Below are 15936 nucleotides of genomic sequence, written 5' to 3' on the forward strand. Positions count from 1 at the left end.
TGGTGTTTTCTGAAATGCTGTTGTGTTTTCTGAAATGCTGTTGTGTTTTCTGAAATGCTGTGGCGTTTTCTGAAATGCTGTGGCGTTTTGTGAAATGCTGTAGTGTTCTGTGAAATGCTGTTGTGTTTTGTGAAATGCTGTGGTGTTTTCTGAAATGCTGTAGTGTCTTGCACTTCAGGGCCACCGTAACGGTTCTATGAATCCTGGATGACCGCCAGAGGCGATGCATAGCACTGAATATCTTCTGTCTCGCGCATGCGCAGGTCGAATATTTCAACAAAGTCACGTGTGACCTCGTATGACCCCGGAAGGCATAAGTTCTGGTGTTAACGAGTTCAGTCCTATGGAATCTTCTAACGGGAACACGAGATTCCGAGTGACCAAGAACTCTGGCGGTCATCCAGGATTCATAGAACCGTAGTTACATACGTGACTATCGTTCTATTTCATCCTTACTGACCGCCAGAGGAGGTGCTTAGCACTGGATGACTTATATCAACAGAGTCACAAGGAAGTCTGAATACTTACCCTATGGGGATGGCCTAGGTGGACTCTGCAGGAGGACCACACCCAGCGGGTGAGGGGCGGCAACATTCACTCTGTAGTATCTGGCGAATGTGCTCGGGGATGCCCATGTGGCCTTGGCACATATGTCCTCCAGGGTCACACCTCTCAAGGTCGCCCATGACGTGGAGACACTCCTGGTAGAGTGGCACTTTACTCTGGGAGGCAAGGGACGGTCATTCGCCTTGTATGCCTGTGCAATGACGTCCACGATCCAGTGAGACAAGCACTGTTTTGAGAGCGCACAGCCCCTTCTAGGACCACCGTAACACAGAAAGAGCTGTTCAGACTGACGTATGCCTGCGGTAGTCTGGACATAAGCTCTAAGGGCCAGCACTGGGCATAGGAGTCTTGACCTCTCTTTCCCCTCTCCTGATGGAGGGTCAAACCTTGCCAGCTGGATAGGCCGATTAAAATGAGTGTGCCAGCACCTTAGAGAGGAACGCTGTATTCGGCCATAAGGTGACACCTGAGCCATCTGAGTTCCACCTCAGACATGAGCTGTTCACGGACAAGGCCTGAAGCTCGCTTACACACTTTGCTGAGGTGATGGCAAGAAGGAAAGCAGTCTTAGCTGAGAGCCACCTCAGTTCTGCCTGTGACAAGGGTTCAAAGGGAGGCGAGCATAGGGCATCCAGCACCAAGGGCAGGTACCATGTAGGAGCCCTTGGGATGTTCGGGGGGCGAAGCCTCAGAGCTCCCCTTAAGAAGAGGGATACCAGCCTATGGCTCCCCACTGTGTTGTTGTCAACCCTTGCATGTTGAGCTGATATAGCAACCACATACACCCTGACGGTAGTGGGACACCGGCCGTCGTCCAGGAGGGACTGCAGGAACTCAAGGATAGTAGGCACCGAGCAATGTACTGGGCCCTCATTTCGCCCTTGGCACCAGTCAGAAAACAGTTTACACCTGTTTTTGTACTGCCTACGAGTTGGTGCCCTTGCATTGAGACAGGCTCTATGCAGTCGCTCAGCAGCGAGTCGGGCCCTCCAGTGGCCAGACCCACAGCTGAAGGCGGCAGGGGTCGGGGTGCCACATCAGACCCTCCAGCTGAGAAAAGAGGTCCTTCCTGTTGGGGAGACGCCAAAGCCTCCTGCAACAGAGTCTGTGCAGCAGGGAGAACCAAGTCCTGGCTGGCCAGAAGGGGGCCACCAGAAGAAGCCTGTGGCCCTGATGAAGCACTCTGAGGAGTGTTGGTAGGATCAGAGGAAGGGGTGGAAAGGCATAGAGAAGACACCTTGGCCATGAATGAGCCAGGGCGTCCTGACCCAAAGGGCTGGTCTTCTCCGTCAAGGAGAACCATAGGGGGCAGTGGGTCGACATCTTCGAGGCAAAGAGATCTACCTCTGCCCTGCCCTGCCGAAGAGACCCCAGATGCCGGTCACCACCTCTGGATGAAGCTGCCACTCCCCCGGTGGAGGCTTGTGACGGGAGAGGAAGTCAGCGACTTGGTTCTGCTATCCGGACAGATACATTGACTGTAGGCTGGGACACCTCTAGCAAGCATGCAGATTTGGTGCCTCCCTGGTGGTTTATGTGATACACTGTTGTAGTGTTGTCCGAGCGGACAAGCACATGCCTCCCCCCTCAGGTATGCTAGGTGCACAGCTCGTAGCTCTAGCACGTTGATGTGTTCTGTGCAGTTCTGAACAGACCACTGCCCACGAGCTGTCCTGTTTTGCCACACTGCACCCCGCCCCGAGAGGCTGGCATCCGTCGTAACGGTCTCTCTGAGGAAAGGGACGGAGCCCATGGCCCTTGACATATACGACCTCTCCCTCCATGTGACACCCTGATTTTTCTGTGCCTGTGCAACTTGGGGTCTAAGTGGAGGCCGTTCAGCCACTGGGGTGAGCCGGCGAGAGCACTCAACTGACTGTAAATAACCGGGCCAGGAAACAATATATGCAGTGGAGGGGAGTGAGCAGAATAGTAGTTAGCCTGAGCGAGAGCACTCTGCTAACTGAAGGATGGAACGGGTAATAAACCAACTGTGTGCAGTGAGAGGGGAGCGGGGACACTCTCTTCACTAGCGCTGTATAAAGTTAGCTTTGAGCGAGAGCACACAGCTAACTGGAGGATGGAACAGGAACCAATTGCGCGCCATGAGAGGGGAAATAAGACACTCTCTTCACTAGCGCCGTAACGAGTTAGCTTTGAGCGAGAGCACTCAGCTAACTGGAGGATGGAACAGGAACCAATTGTGCGCCATGAGAGGGGAAATAAGACACTCTCTTCACTAGCGCCGTAACGAGTTAGCTTTGAGCGAGAGCACTCAGCTAACTGGAGGATGGAACAGGAACCAATTGTGTGCCGTGAGAGGGGAGCGAAGACACTCTCTTCACTAGCGTCGTAACAAGTTTAGCTTTGAGCGAGAGCACTCCGCTAACTGGAGGATGGAACAGGTACTGTAAGGAACCAAATATGTGTAGTGAGAGGGGAGCGAAGACGCTCTCTTCACTAGTGCAGTAACAAGTATAGCTTGAGCGAGAGCGCTCTTTAATTTGTACACAATTATCTATTAGCTTGAGAATAGATGGCACAATCAGCAATAAATGGCAGCGATCTCACCGACTGACGTGCAGGAGCGTCCGCTCTTTACCGGTCCGGAACTCCTGGGAGTCCGAACGTGAATTTGTAGGGCTTTGTCCTAATATTCATTTTTGTATTAAACTATGTTGAAAGATTAGTTTAATATCATTTTGAAATTCTGAATGAAAGTCTGCGCGCGAGACTGGTTTTTCGCTGGGTTGAGTCGTGTGTTTTTTTTTTTAAGTGAGATGCGGCACAGCAGCCTGTCAGTTTACTCTTGCTCGGTTAGTTTGGCTATTATCATTTATATTTATCTGCAACAATGGATATCAGGAAGTGGTTCACGAACAAAAAGAGTTCACAAAAGGAATATGGCGACTCAGCGCCAGATGCAGGCACATTAGAAGAAATCAGTTACGTTACCAACGAGCTAGCTAGCCAGCCAGGGACAAGGGAGGCTGGTAATGAAATGGACTCTCAAGTCCTCTCTCACAAACTCCTGCTCTGTGCGCAAGCAGACTCGCTCTCTCCATCGCTCAACCTTGTGTGCGCTCAAGTTTGCCTGCGAGCTTGCCCAAGTTGGCCAAGAGTTACAAATGTGCCACAAATCCAACCAATAGATGTATAATAAGACCGTCAACACAGCCTTATGGTAACCTAAAACCCCTCTCTTTCCATAACAACAATTCACGAGCGCCTACCCCCCCCCCCCCCGCCCCCCGTTGACAATTCAGATTTCTCGGGAAATGTAAGTGTCGGGGTGGGCCCGCCCTGGTAAATCAAATGCCCGCCCACAGATGTATGTCTGCCGCCCGGTCTGCGAGGACTGAGTCCTTCGTTACGGGAAATTTCAAGGATGCACATGTGTATCCTCGGCGGTGTTAAAAGCCCCACAATGCTTTGCGCACGGACCAATTTCCCAAATCTTTGTAAGTACTAAATGTAAGTATGTTCAGTGGCGTAGTAAATGTGCACATGACTTGGGTTTAAAGTTTATAGTCCATTTGAGTTGTGCCCGATCTAACGCAAACCGAACCTTCTGAAAAATGAAACAATGTAACAAACTGTCGTCTGGTGTGCACCAGAGAAGCGGACTATTACCACTCAATTTCACCGGGTCCGTCTGCGTCGCGTCACGGCTGCGCCACGGTTTTGGTCCGGCCTCCTCCCCTACCGGGCGCGTTTCAGAAGCATTTCAGAAGCGGAGCGTCTTGCCTGCCGGCCCGCAGTTTTTGTTGATTTGGGCATATTTCCTGGACAGGCTACTTTGTACAGACAAAGTTAATAATAATGGTATTATCCCAGTTATAAACGACATGAATCAAAGATGTGTTGCTGTATTTCAGTGGTAAAAAAATGCATTCATCATCATAATTATTCTATATATATAATTTACACAGTGCCTGTAAACCGTAGGAGAACGCTGGCATTTCTACTTTCTACCTACTTGAAAGACTACGGAGGGATAGGGTCTGCAAAATTAGTTTATTTTGGGGATGGGCCGGATGCTCTGACTGGTCCACTTCCTGCCCGGCGCCTCTGCAACGCGTTGCGTCGAAAAATAGACTTGAATCCTATTTTGAGCGGAGCCCAGCGCAGAGACGCTTCTGGGACACTTCTGAGCCGTAACGCGGCGCGTCTGGTGGAATAGCACCCATTGACTAGAGTGGCTGCGAGAAATACGAACGCTGCGGCGCAGCCGTAACGCAGCCGTAACGCAGCCGTAACGCGGCCGTAAGGCGGCCTTAATGCGGCGCAGACGGACCCGGTGGAATCTAGGGGTTAGGTGTGAATGAGACCTTTGAGTGTTTTGCACCTAAATAAATAATTTAAATGAACCTTGTTTTGACTTTGCCTATTTTGTTGATATTTGTGGTTTGTGCTACCAATATGCACCAATATGTGTAAAAAAGTTTGCAGACATCAAGTATGATATATTAATACAAATGTTATTATTGATTGGTGATGGTCATTTTATGATTTTCTTATGGCTGCTTATCCTCCAGGACTTTTTCAAGGCAGAAGGAGAACGTTTTATGTTAGTTTAGTGGTTCTGTCCTGGAGAGATGATCATTTTACAAAATACAGTTACTCAAGTACATCTTTGATCTTCGCAAATCAGATATGAGTCTTCAAACAAATCGCGCTCAATTTAAGGCGGGGCCTCTCATATGACGCACACCTGCACACTTCCTAGCCTGTTCCATTCTTCGTTCTCCGAATGCTAGGAAGGATTCTTGCCTAGCCTCTGAAGGACCTGACTCGGAAGACATGTCCTACCAAGGAAGCGTCCTCGACATTGAGAAACACCCAGTATGCCTGTCTCTGCAAATGTTCCCTTTTAGTCTGTCATCAATGTTCCTTAGTGTGGTCATGCCGTGTTTCCTGTCTGTGGTTGTTCCATGGATAATTCCTAGTGTTCCCCAGTTGATTTGCTTCCTGTTTGTTGCTTGTATTTTTCCAGTTTTTGGAGATTTCCAGCTTAACTTTAGCCTCACCTTCAGTTGTACAGTATATACCTGCCTTGTTTGGACCTCAAGGTGAAATCTTTGAAGATGCCGTAAGAACAGTCCAAAATATTTGACAGTTAAAATGTAAAATCTTTACATTTGAGAGGCTGGAAACAGCATATATTACTGACTGACAACCATGAAATATCTTCCCCCTCACACAGTATGATGTATATCTTCTTCTATTGTTCTGAGCCAATCCGTAATAAATAAATCCCAGTATTACTTTCTGTATTGGTGGAAATTCAAGAATCTATAAAGTAGTCCTATATTGTGCAGTGTAAGGAGAGCAGATATGAATGTTCCATCTGTTGTGGATCCCTCTGCAAAAAGTTTAAAGGTAAGACGACGTGGCAGAATAATTCCACCATTTATGTCCAACTGAGCTGTTACCCACTAATCAGAAGGCTCCAAAAACATTTGAGACTCTTGTCCAAACTGGCTGACCACAGTATTATAAGGTCATTTTGTTTGGACAGGACAGTGCACATATTAGTAACAATTTCCATTTTCCATCGTGAGTAAGCGCTTTTTTTTAATACCACATTCTTTTTTACTGGCTGGTGATTCTAAGTTACCTTTTTCTGTAAGGGAGATTTATTTGTACATGGAAGTCAAGCAGAGACTGACGGATGAATGAAAGCAGACATACCCATTACAAGAGAAGCATCAGGCTATTATTAAAGCTAACTGGTGAGGATTCACTGCCATGGTGAATAATTTAGTTTGAGGTACATTTACATACATAGCCAGCTCACAGTGCGTCTTTTTAAACCATTTCAAGACACTGCCTTGGACTGTGTTCAATGTTTCTCTTTTACAGGCCAACTTGGTTTAGAGCTTGCCCAGACTGGCCATCGGGAGGACCGGGAGGTTTCCCGATGACCTGGCCTGTTAAGTGGCCTGCTGGCCTGAGGATTAATTTTTTGATATGTATTGTGAACGCAACGCTCCGCAAATGTCAACACACTCTAACTCCATAATCGTCCAGGAGCGACGTTTGGTCAGTGTCCGTGGCGTGCAGTTGTGACGCTCCTAGGCTCCTTCAGCTTCATAAAGGGACGCAAATAGCTTTCAACTGATTGCAATGTATTCCCATCTGCGGCGGGATTTGACGCTCATGGAAGCACGGCATTCGTTTGTGTCGGCTGCCCTTAAAGGCAATGTGAGCGTCCATTCTCATTGGATAACGGAGAATTGTACACCCGGAAGTAAGTATTCCCCTTACTGTCGATTGATTTTACAGTGATATCTGCACTACTCATCGACTAAAAAACACCAGATTATCCTTATTTCTCCCTGCAGAAAAAAAAAACATGGCTGAACTTCGTTTTATTCTCGGTGGAAAATGCCTATTTTAAAGTTAGTTTGGCCATTAAAATGCGTTTTTTTAAAAAAAAATCTTACCGGGGGACCATGCCCCCGGGCCCCCCTAGAGGATTTGAGGTCCACCTCCACTTAAAATATGTTCACATGGATAGGTTCCTAAATAGATTTACACATTTTTTTTAAATAGTAACCCATGTCCATTATGTTTATTCTGGGGTAGTAGATTTAAAGTTTAGGGCTATCACTATGGGCAGCAACGCTGTAAATATTGACAAATAAATCCAGGAAAATGGCACAAAAGAAAACTGGTAGTGGCCTGGCTGGGTGTATAATTCCCAGCCTGACTTATTGTCCCAGTCCGGCCCTGCTTCTGAGCATGTTAACTGTTCCATGTGTACACTCGGCCCAAATCCAGACAGGAGGCAAAGGGAGGTATGAGAATATGTGGAGAGGAGTAAGGAGCTGTCTGTTGTCAGACAAACACATCTACAATGTTGGTACTCTGCAGCGACGTGCAGTCAGGGGAGGCAGGGGAGGCAGAGCCTCACCTGTCATACTCCAATGTAACGGAAAAACAACTAAAGAAAAACTAAATAGTAATAATAATAAAATGTCTCCACTGATCTGTGTTGTAAGTGTGATTTATGTATGATTCCAATCGCTTTTTATAGTCAAAATCAGCAAATTTGCCGAGCTCCGCTACAACTACGGGTAGCGATGAGAAGTGAGGCAGGGACGAGCTCTGCCTCTCGTAAGCCCACAGTAACTTGCTGGAGCGCGGGCACTAATTTAGCGCAGGCACTTATTTTGTGAGCGCGCTCAAGCCAGTTGGCACAGATGAGCTCTGCCTCACCTCAGAATGCGTCACCCCACAGAAACTGTCTGGAAAGCGGGCCCTAAGCGCATGCCTGCACCATCTCACTGTATGTCACCAATGTAATGTTTGTAGATCCCTTTATTACATTTATCCTCGCCATCTATAGTCTCTAAATAACTTATTTCACGTGTATATGATATTTAGGCTCGCTGGTCTCATCATACAACGGCAATGAAAAAAGCACCAGGGGAGGCAGCCATAACCTCTGCCGCACTGAAGGGGGCGCAAGTGAGCCCACAGGTTCTTGTTGCTACTGTTATTCTACGCAGAGACGGTACACAAACAACAAACTAGACTTTTGAAACTAGAGGAAGATAAGGAGGACTTTTACAAAAAAGTAATGGAGATTGTTGTCCAGAAGGATAGCATGGACTTCATCTTCAAGTCAAGGTAAGACCACATTGGTAATGAAAATGGGATCTTACTAAGAAAGAACAATCCAATATTTAGATTGTGGGTATCCTTTTGTTGAACGGTCTGTTTAAAATGAATTGAAGCATCAGACTAAAAAAGCTTTTGAAAATAACCGAATATTTCGATTAAGGTCAAAATATAATATTTGTAAATCTGACTCTGAAAGAGTCAGTGCCTCACCAGCCATGAACCTCACCGCACGTCACTGGTACTCTGTATACTGACTTATGATCAGCTGGAAGAACAGACAGGCACATTCAGGTGAATACTATATCCCACAAAATAATGGGAAGGAATGTCAAAATTGGATCCCCTTTTCTGTTATTACCCGGTCAAATTTGAACACAAAGACATGTTTTTAGGTTCAGTGTGACTTAACTTGCAGTCGGTATCATTATCTCGATAAACGCCAATATATTTTTTGCTTATCAATGTGCTTATTATAAATGAGCAAATACTAGATTGCTAATATAGATAGACTAATACACTATCTTATACTTATTTGTCAGTGTCAAAGTAACTCAGTGAAAGGCAGTTTGGAACTTCTGTTGGCCAATTTTTGTATGTTTCCAATTTGTCCAAATGTCATAAAAACAGACTTAACATTTTTGGTTGTCGGACAAAGCTCAGCCAAAGCTTCAGTTTAAACACTGAATATTGTTCTGCACTAATGAGAGAAGTATATCTGGCTCTTAATCCAAGTGCAGAGATATTATGCTTGGATTTTGATCACAATACCAAGCATTGTTAATAGTTGATTATTTTCCAATGAAGAACCATTATAGATTATCATCAGTTACTACTAGCCACCAGATTCTGATATTTTCACAGAATATTACTTTTACCGACTCTCTTATAAACAAATATAAGTGTTAACCAGGTAAACCACAATTGTAATTAGTCTTAAAGTTCACAAAGGTTCTGTTTGTGGTTTGTGCATTTATTTAGACCTGTCAGAGTGTTATCGGAGTGCTTCAGTTTAACACTTGCTGTCTCAAGGACGTCTTGCCTAAAATGTTGAAATGATGGCACTGGCGGCTTTTAAACTGCATAAGACCTGGCTGCACTTTAACACCCAACCTCCTCTGCTAATGCTACCCACCCAAATCCATTGCCATGAAACAACTACCACCACTAACCACACCAGGATGTTGTGCCTATCCAAGTAAACCAACACTAACCAAACACCCTTCCCAAACAACATCCAATCATGTAAACCAGCTGCTATAAAAAAACATTTCGCAGGATTTCTTTTTAAATCTCTTTAGTAGAGAACCTCAACATCTCTGAAGCCTTGAAGCTTTCTAAATAGCTGATATCTCTTCCCTAAACCATCCACAATGTTGAACACGCCCAACCAACCACAGAGTTAGGGTTGTCAAAGATATTTTAAGACTTATCCAAACCTGAATCATCTCCAGCCTGGGATCACTGCCACCAAAGCGCATCCCCTGGCTGTTATTATTTATTGGGTGTTTAGCTTCCAAAGAGAAATATAAATAAATAAAACCAAAATCCCCCAACCTCCTACAAATCAGTCCCAATAGCAACAATGAATGCATGCTTGCTCCCACTTCATCAACAGAATGAACAGAACCCTTGTGAACTCTCCGGTAGTCAAAGCAAACCAACCACGGCAATATAATACTGACTGATATTTGTCACAACACATATAAATCTACCAAAGCTCTACAGCCAATAAATCCATGAGCCTTATCTGGATTGACAGCACAAACTAAAATGAATTGGATTTAGAGAAAGAGTGCAACAGTCATCACTCAGTCAATGAGTTTTATGCAATATAAAAACTGGATTTAACAGAATCAGAACATTGTTGGTGCCCATCTACAAATGCATCAGTGATATGGTGAGGGAAGGTGCCTGTGCAAAACAAAGCGAACAATAAACTAGTTTGCACAACTTGATTTTGGCTAGACAATTAGTATTACTTGTCCAGGCCCAGAGTTACCAAGTGGGAGGTGTTTTCCAGTCTTTATTGGCACTAAAAATTCAGTTTTTAAAGATATCCAAGATGTTACGATACAATAGATTTGGGTTATCGTCACCGGGTCTGACTTCTGAGCAATATTCCATCACTTAATCATGGCGGACATATCCAAATATAACAACACTAACGAGTTTTGAGTGCTGTTGCAATCAGAATAAGTCAGTCAGATGGGCCAATATTCAATTCAACTGCAAAACGTTTTGTATTTGCTGTTTCAAACTATTTAGGCTGCGGGTTGTACTATCTGCTTTCCTCTATAAGATCATATATCATATATATCATGATATATCATATATATCATATATCATATATATATGATATATATCATATATCATATATCATATATATCATATATATCATATATATATATATATATATATATATTTATCATATATATCATATATCATAAGATCATTAGCATCCACACCCTGTTAGCTGCACTCATAATTTGAAGCTCTTTAATTGGATGTTTATTGCCAAATTGCACCTTGGTAGTTGTATAAATATCTATGTTATAATATATATATATTAAAACTTTAATCAAGCTTTATATTTTAATTTCCAAAAGCCTTTCTCTTCGAATTATTACCAGAAAAGTCAGCTATTACTAGTACATTTGTATTTGGGAAATAAAAAACGAACAAAAAGCGAACGAAGTTAAAACAATGAATATTCCAAGACTCACTGTCTGTCAGTTAATATAACAAAGATGCATTATGAGAAGCTTACAATACCCTTAAAAAATGCCGATAAAGATAATCAATTACTCATTTGACCGAGTGATTTTCTTTTTGGGGTCTAAATATGAGAAATGTTCAACAATGGCATCTTTTTGCTCCCTCTGTGTTTTATTTCATATGGCTACTTATTTTTACTGTTCTGGTAGTCGATAAAAAAAACACATATATTGAAAGAGTTCAAGTTGCGTGATTGATGCGAGTCCATCTTCCTACAGTACAACATCGCACCACAGAATGTCTTGGCTTTCACAACCTAACCGCCACGCCACTCATCACGTCAGATGAGACGATGATGAATTAGAATGTGGCAGACTCAGATATCTATCTCACTTGTGGATCCAAAATGATTTGCCCTGGACTGGCATGACCTCGCCTCGCCATACCACAAGAATGTAAATTCAGGGGGAATAATACCACTTGGTGTCCATGGAGACCTCAGCCATATGTTCCTCCTGCTCTTGTTAGTTACTTCTTTCCTCTTTCCTTCCTCCCCCCTACCAGCTGAGCAGCTGTAGAGATGAGAACACCATGTCACAGTTTGCGCTCACACTCCTCAACATTTATTTTCTTTGAGCGTTTCAAGCTGAGTAAGGGTCTGTAAGTGATCGGTGTGCAGACCCTCCCCCATTAACTTTCTCCATGTTTTTTTCCGTGACAGCGGACAGTTAAGTAGAATGTGTGAAACAGATGATCAGTAGTGGAAAAAAACAAAACACGCTTTCCTTCATTTGGCTCTTTTCATTTGCAGTTAAAGTCCCCGTGCCCTGACCTTAACTTCTCACATCCAAAGAGTTCAATTGCAGAATTCTTAATCTTTTAATCTCACTCTCCTCCCTCTCTATGCTTCTCTCTCTCCTTTTTGTAATTACAGGACATACTTATAGAGATTATGCCCGTGTCATCTGTACATCCGCAGCAGATGTATGACCGAGACACAGACAGGCATGTGGAGCCTGTCAGACTTAGCAAAGACTCTGCTTCAAGGAATATTTGGTGTTAATACAACCTAGGTTCTGGCTTATTGTTACATTACATGACACTTGTTAGACGCTTTCATCCAAAGCGACTTACATACTCAATACTGTGGACACTCCCCACAACCCACTGCACCACACGCCTCCATTGTTCTGATGACACTAGACTCAGTGGTGGGGATGCAATGCTAATCCGCTCATTACGTTTAAAATGCAAGAAATGGACTGAAGGTCAAATTGATTTTAAGAAAACTTGCCTGATTATTCAAACCACTTTATTTGAAAAGTACAGCTATGTGCTGTGCTTAGAAAAACTGTTTCTTTGAGATACTACTCACCACATTACGATTCTTTCTTTAGCATGTTAGCATGCTACTATTCGCCAATCAGTATTACCCACAAAGTACAGCCGCTGTTTCTTGTTTCATCATGAACCTAAAAGATCTGAGAAGCATACTTGTTTGCAGATAGCTAATCCATATATTTTAGAGATATTTATCAACATATATATAAAGTCATTGGATCTCCAAAGTCATTAGTGTTCATCGTCTCTACAAAATGATATGGCTTACATGCTGTTTCCTTCCAGCCTACTGGCATTTACACTTGTAAAGCTGGAGAATATTTTAAATTAGAGTTCTGTTTTTTGAGAAAACTGAATTATCCCTAAGTATGACCATGCTAAGTGAAAGCAAGATTGTGGTATTGCAGAATTGTTTGCAAAGTTGGTCAGAAATAATCCTAAAATCCATCTTGCAACCTCTTCTATAAAATGTATTTTAAGTTGCTGGTCTGTATTCCCGCAATAATTCCTCTTGCAGAAGGAAACAACAATGGCTTTCCAACAACTACAGCAGCTACTCCTCTATACTGCCCACAAACAGTATAGCCTCTTTACTAAAATAGCTACTGAAACACTCAGACATTTCCTGATGGCCAAACAAGTAACCAGCCAAGCACTTTGGAAGTAGCACACTGGTATTCCTTCTGGATTCACAGGCGACTCATTCCTGCTTTAACCTCAGGACTTCAGTAGCCCAAGGGACTGAGGGTAAAGCAGCTTTTACATGACTAACAGGGAGCAGGGGGGGGAGGAAGTCTACTCATCACCTGGTTCCCACTTCTGTTTCCACGCCTAGGGTTCAGAGTTCAGGGAAAATAAATGCTTTCGCTGACAAAGTTATGTGAGGAGAACATCCCACACGTCCCACCACCGTTCACTTAAGCCTACAGAGTCGTACGGATAATGACTCAGCCACTTGTCCAATATTAATCTTGCTCTCGGGAGGATACACCTGTCTAGCATCACATTCTGCTGCTTCAGGACGGGTAAAGACTCGCCCTCCCCTCTATAGTTTCTGACACACCACTGATTGCAAACTTGGGTCCCACAATAAAAAAGTAATAAATCACCTCCCATACTATACAGAACATCTCACACCAGAAAGCTGATTTTGTACTTTTCATCCGTGCCTCTGAAGGGCAGTTTACTTATTCGGATTGTATTCGCTCTATTAGCCACGAATCACATGGCTGCAACAAAGCACTTTTGAGATCAGTGGCCGTGGGGGCCACATCATGGCTTTGAGTGTGTGTACATGGACCAACACGTGACTGAGTTACACTGGAGCCAGCAGTACCAATACACTGTACGGCATATAAACACGGGGCAGGCTTCTGCCATGTGAGACTGCTGAATGGTGAAAGTGGCACAAAGGGTGATTTAGACTAATTAAGCCACATGGAACCTTCTTTTATGTCCGAATTATTGCTTATATGATTGACAACCCATATCAAATCTCTTACCATTACTCTTCAAATGATCAAACTACTTTCCGAATGGAATGATTTTCCTAGTTTCTAAGATATATATCTTTCCACTGCTTCTGGGCATCTTAATTTTTTCCCTTCATCTTAAAGGGGCCCTATTATGCTCATTTTCAGGTTTTAGGCAGGGAGGGAGGAGTGTGTGGGAGATAACTCAACCAGATGAGGGCTGTATCTGTGTTTTGTCAGTGTATGTAATGCTGTTTTATAATGTTGTATTTGTCTCAAGAAGACCTATGGTAAAATGAGATGCTACATCTCAATGGGCTATCCTTATAATAAATTAAAATATGTGTCTCTAAAATGTCTGCTGCCACCCACGCACAATGGAGAATAGCACTGAAATATTTAAACTGTGTTCAGACAGAATGGAAAGTGGATTTTAAAAGCAGCGTGATTGCATATCAGGAGTTTGGCCCATAGATTGAGGGGAAGATGTGATTATTGAGCTTTCTGTCTTAAACTCACTTTTACAGTTTGTGCCCGGAGAACCAACCCCTTAAACTGGCTTTGATTTGAACTAATCCTAGGTATGCCTTTAACCTATTTGTGTCTACTACCTTTAACTGTTCATTTCTATTTTCTTTCCCTCACAAAGAGCATATCTCTGCACAGGCCAGGCTGTTTGAACCCCCCTCTTGATTAGAGCCTTCCACGCCACCCACCCATCCCCAGTTCATCCCTGACGTAACCAATCACCAATTAATCCCCCACAGAAGCTTCACATATAGTTACAACCACCCCCGTTCTCCCTACCAACCAACTTTTTCATCTAAGCCTATTCATATCCAGACGTAAAATAGGAGAGAGGCGCGGCAGCTCTGCCAGGGCCCCTGTCACTGTCAATTGCCCCAAACGGACGTCACCCAGCAGCAGCGGCTTACTTCAAACACCAGCGTCTCATTAGTAGGTCCAGCGGCATACAGGCTCTCCGGCTTGTTGAAAGAGCGCTGGTAGTCGAACACGGTCCCACCAAAGTGGAACTTCCCCGGCCAGTCCACCGTCCAGTCCCCGGTCAGGTAGTACTTCCTTTTCAGGGAGCGAGCGGCCAGGTAGCTGGTGGACACCTCCATTTCCTGAACGCGGATGCTTCGGGCCCCTACTGGGACTGTTACCATGGAGTAGTACTCTTAAGGAAATTGAGGAGAAGGAAGAAAGTCAAGGCTGAATCATTCCTACATCTTTGTTTATTGCCATTCCCTGACTCTTATTTTGTGTTTCATCATAAAAACCTGCTACCCATGCTCGCATACCATAGGCTTCACGCAGAAAATGGTGTTATTCGCTGTTTGCAACTGAATGTAGAACTCGGCCCAACATCGTTTTGTCGATTTATTTTCTTATTTTAATAAAAATAAAAATGTGGTTTATTTTGCATGTTCATAAAACAAAACCTCTAAATGGTAAAATACTAAGAGTGTTACAAATAAATTGGACACCAGATCAGAAAGAGTAACGTATCACGTGAAGGTAGTAAAGTACAGTGGTCCGAAGAGAGATTTTGCGGGATTTGGTGTCAACGCAATTAGCAAAAGTACTTTTTCAGTATATCATTTTTATAATTAAACCCAATGCTAATCAGGAACATAATAACATTACTGAGGGTATTTTCAAACTTTCTTTGAAGCAAACCGATCCACTGTGTCAGAACTAATCCTAACCCCAAAGCATAGGTTCGACCGAAGAGGTCAGACACAGCTATCCAAAGGTAAAGATCAGAGTAAGCACTGTACATAACATGAACGTCATTGACTATTATATATTTCTGTTATTAAAAGCAAGTTAGGAAAGCGATGGTAAACTGTTCTCGCTGTGGCATTCCTCACTGTAGCCCACCATGCACTCAACTTTATTTGTGTCATGTTTGTTAGTGGATTAAGTGAATCAGTGGATGAAGTGAATCAGTCCATTATGAAGTGGGATTAGATGCATTTGTCTGTGCATTTCCTCTGTCCTTGTTAGTGGGCTTAAGTCTCCCTTTGTCTTGCAGGATGACTAAGTTTATGCTAGCCCACATGCACAGACACACTACAAACAAAGACAGGCTTACCGTTGGCCCTGTGTTGAAGGGTGTATTGGCCCTTGAAGAACTTGCAAGTGGAGTTGTCTCCCTTACAGGCCCCGCAGGCGTCCAGAGAGGCCTTTGAGCCCAGAATCT

General features: G+C 43.8%; 1 protein-coding gene across 6 annotated transcripts in view; it reads right to left on the reverse strand.

Moving 5' to 3' along the window:
• The window catches only part of adamts18 (ADAM metallopeptidase with thrombospondin type 1 motif, 18), a 102605-nt gene that overhangs the window by 38725 nt on the left and 47944 nt on the right, over positions 1 to 15936 (reverse strand). For all 6 annotated transcript variants that reach the window (XM_034201285.1, XM_034201281.1, XM_034201280.1 and 3 more), the window contains exons 15-16: positions 15829 to 15936; positions 14663 to 14907 (exon numbers count right to left, since the gene is read on the reverse strand). The exon at positions 15829 to 15936 is cut by the window's right edge and continues 16 nt beyond it. In XM_034201285.1, coding sequence (XP_034057176.1) covers positions 14663 to 14907; positions 15829 to 15936 — 353 coding nt within the window. The remainder of the gene's footprint in view (positions 1 to 14662; positions 14908 to 15828) is intronic.

This window comes from Gymnodraco acuticeps, unplaced genomic scaffold (genome assembly GCF_902827175.1).
Source record: "Gymnodraco acuticeps unplaced genomic scaffold, fGymAcu1.1, whole genome shotgun sequence".
Taxonomy (NCBI): domain Eukaryota; kingdom Metazoa; phylum Chordata; class Actinopteri; order Perciformes; family Bathydraconidae; genus Gymnodraco; species Gymnodraco acuticeps.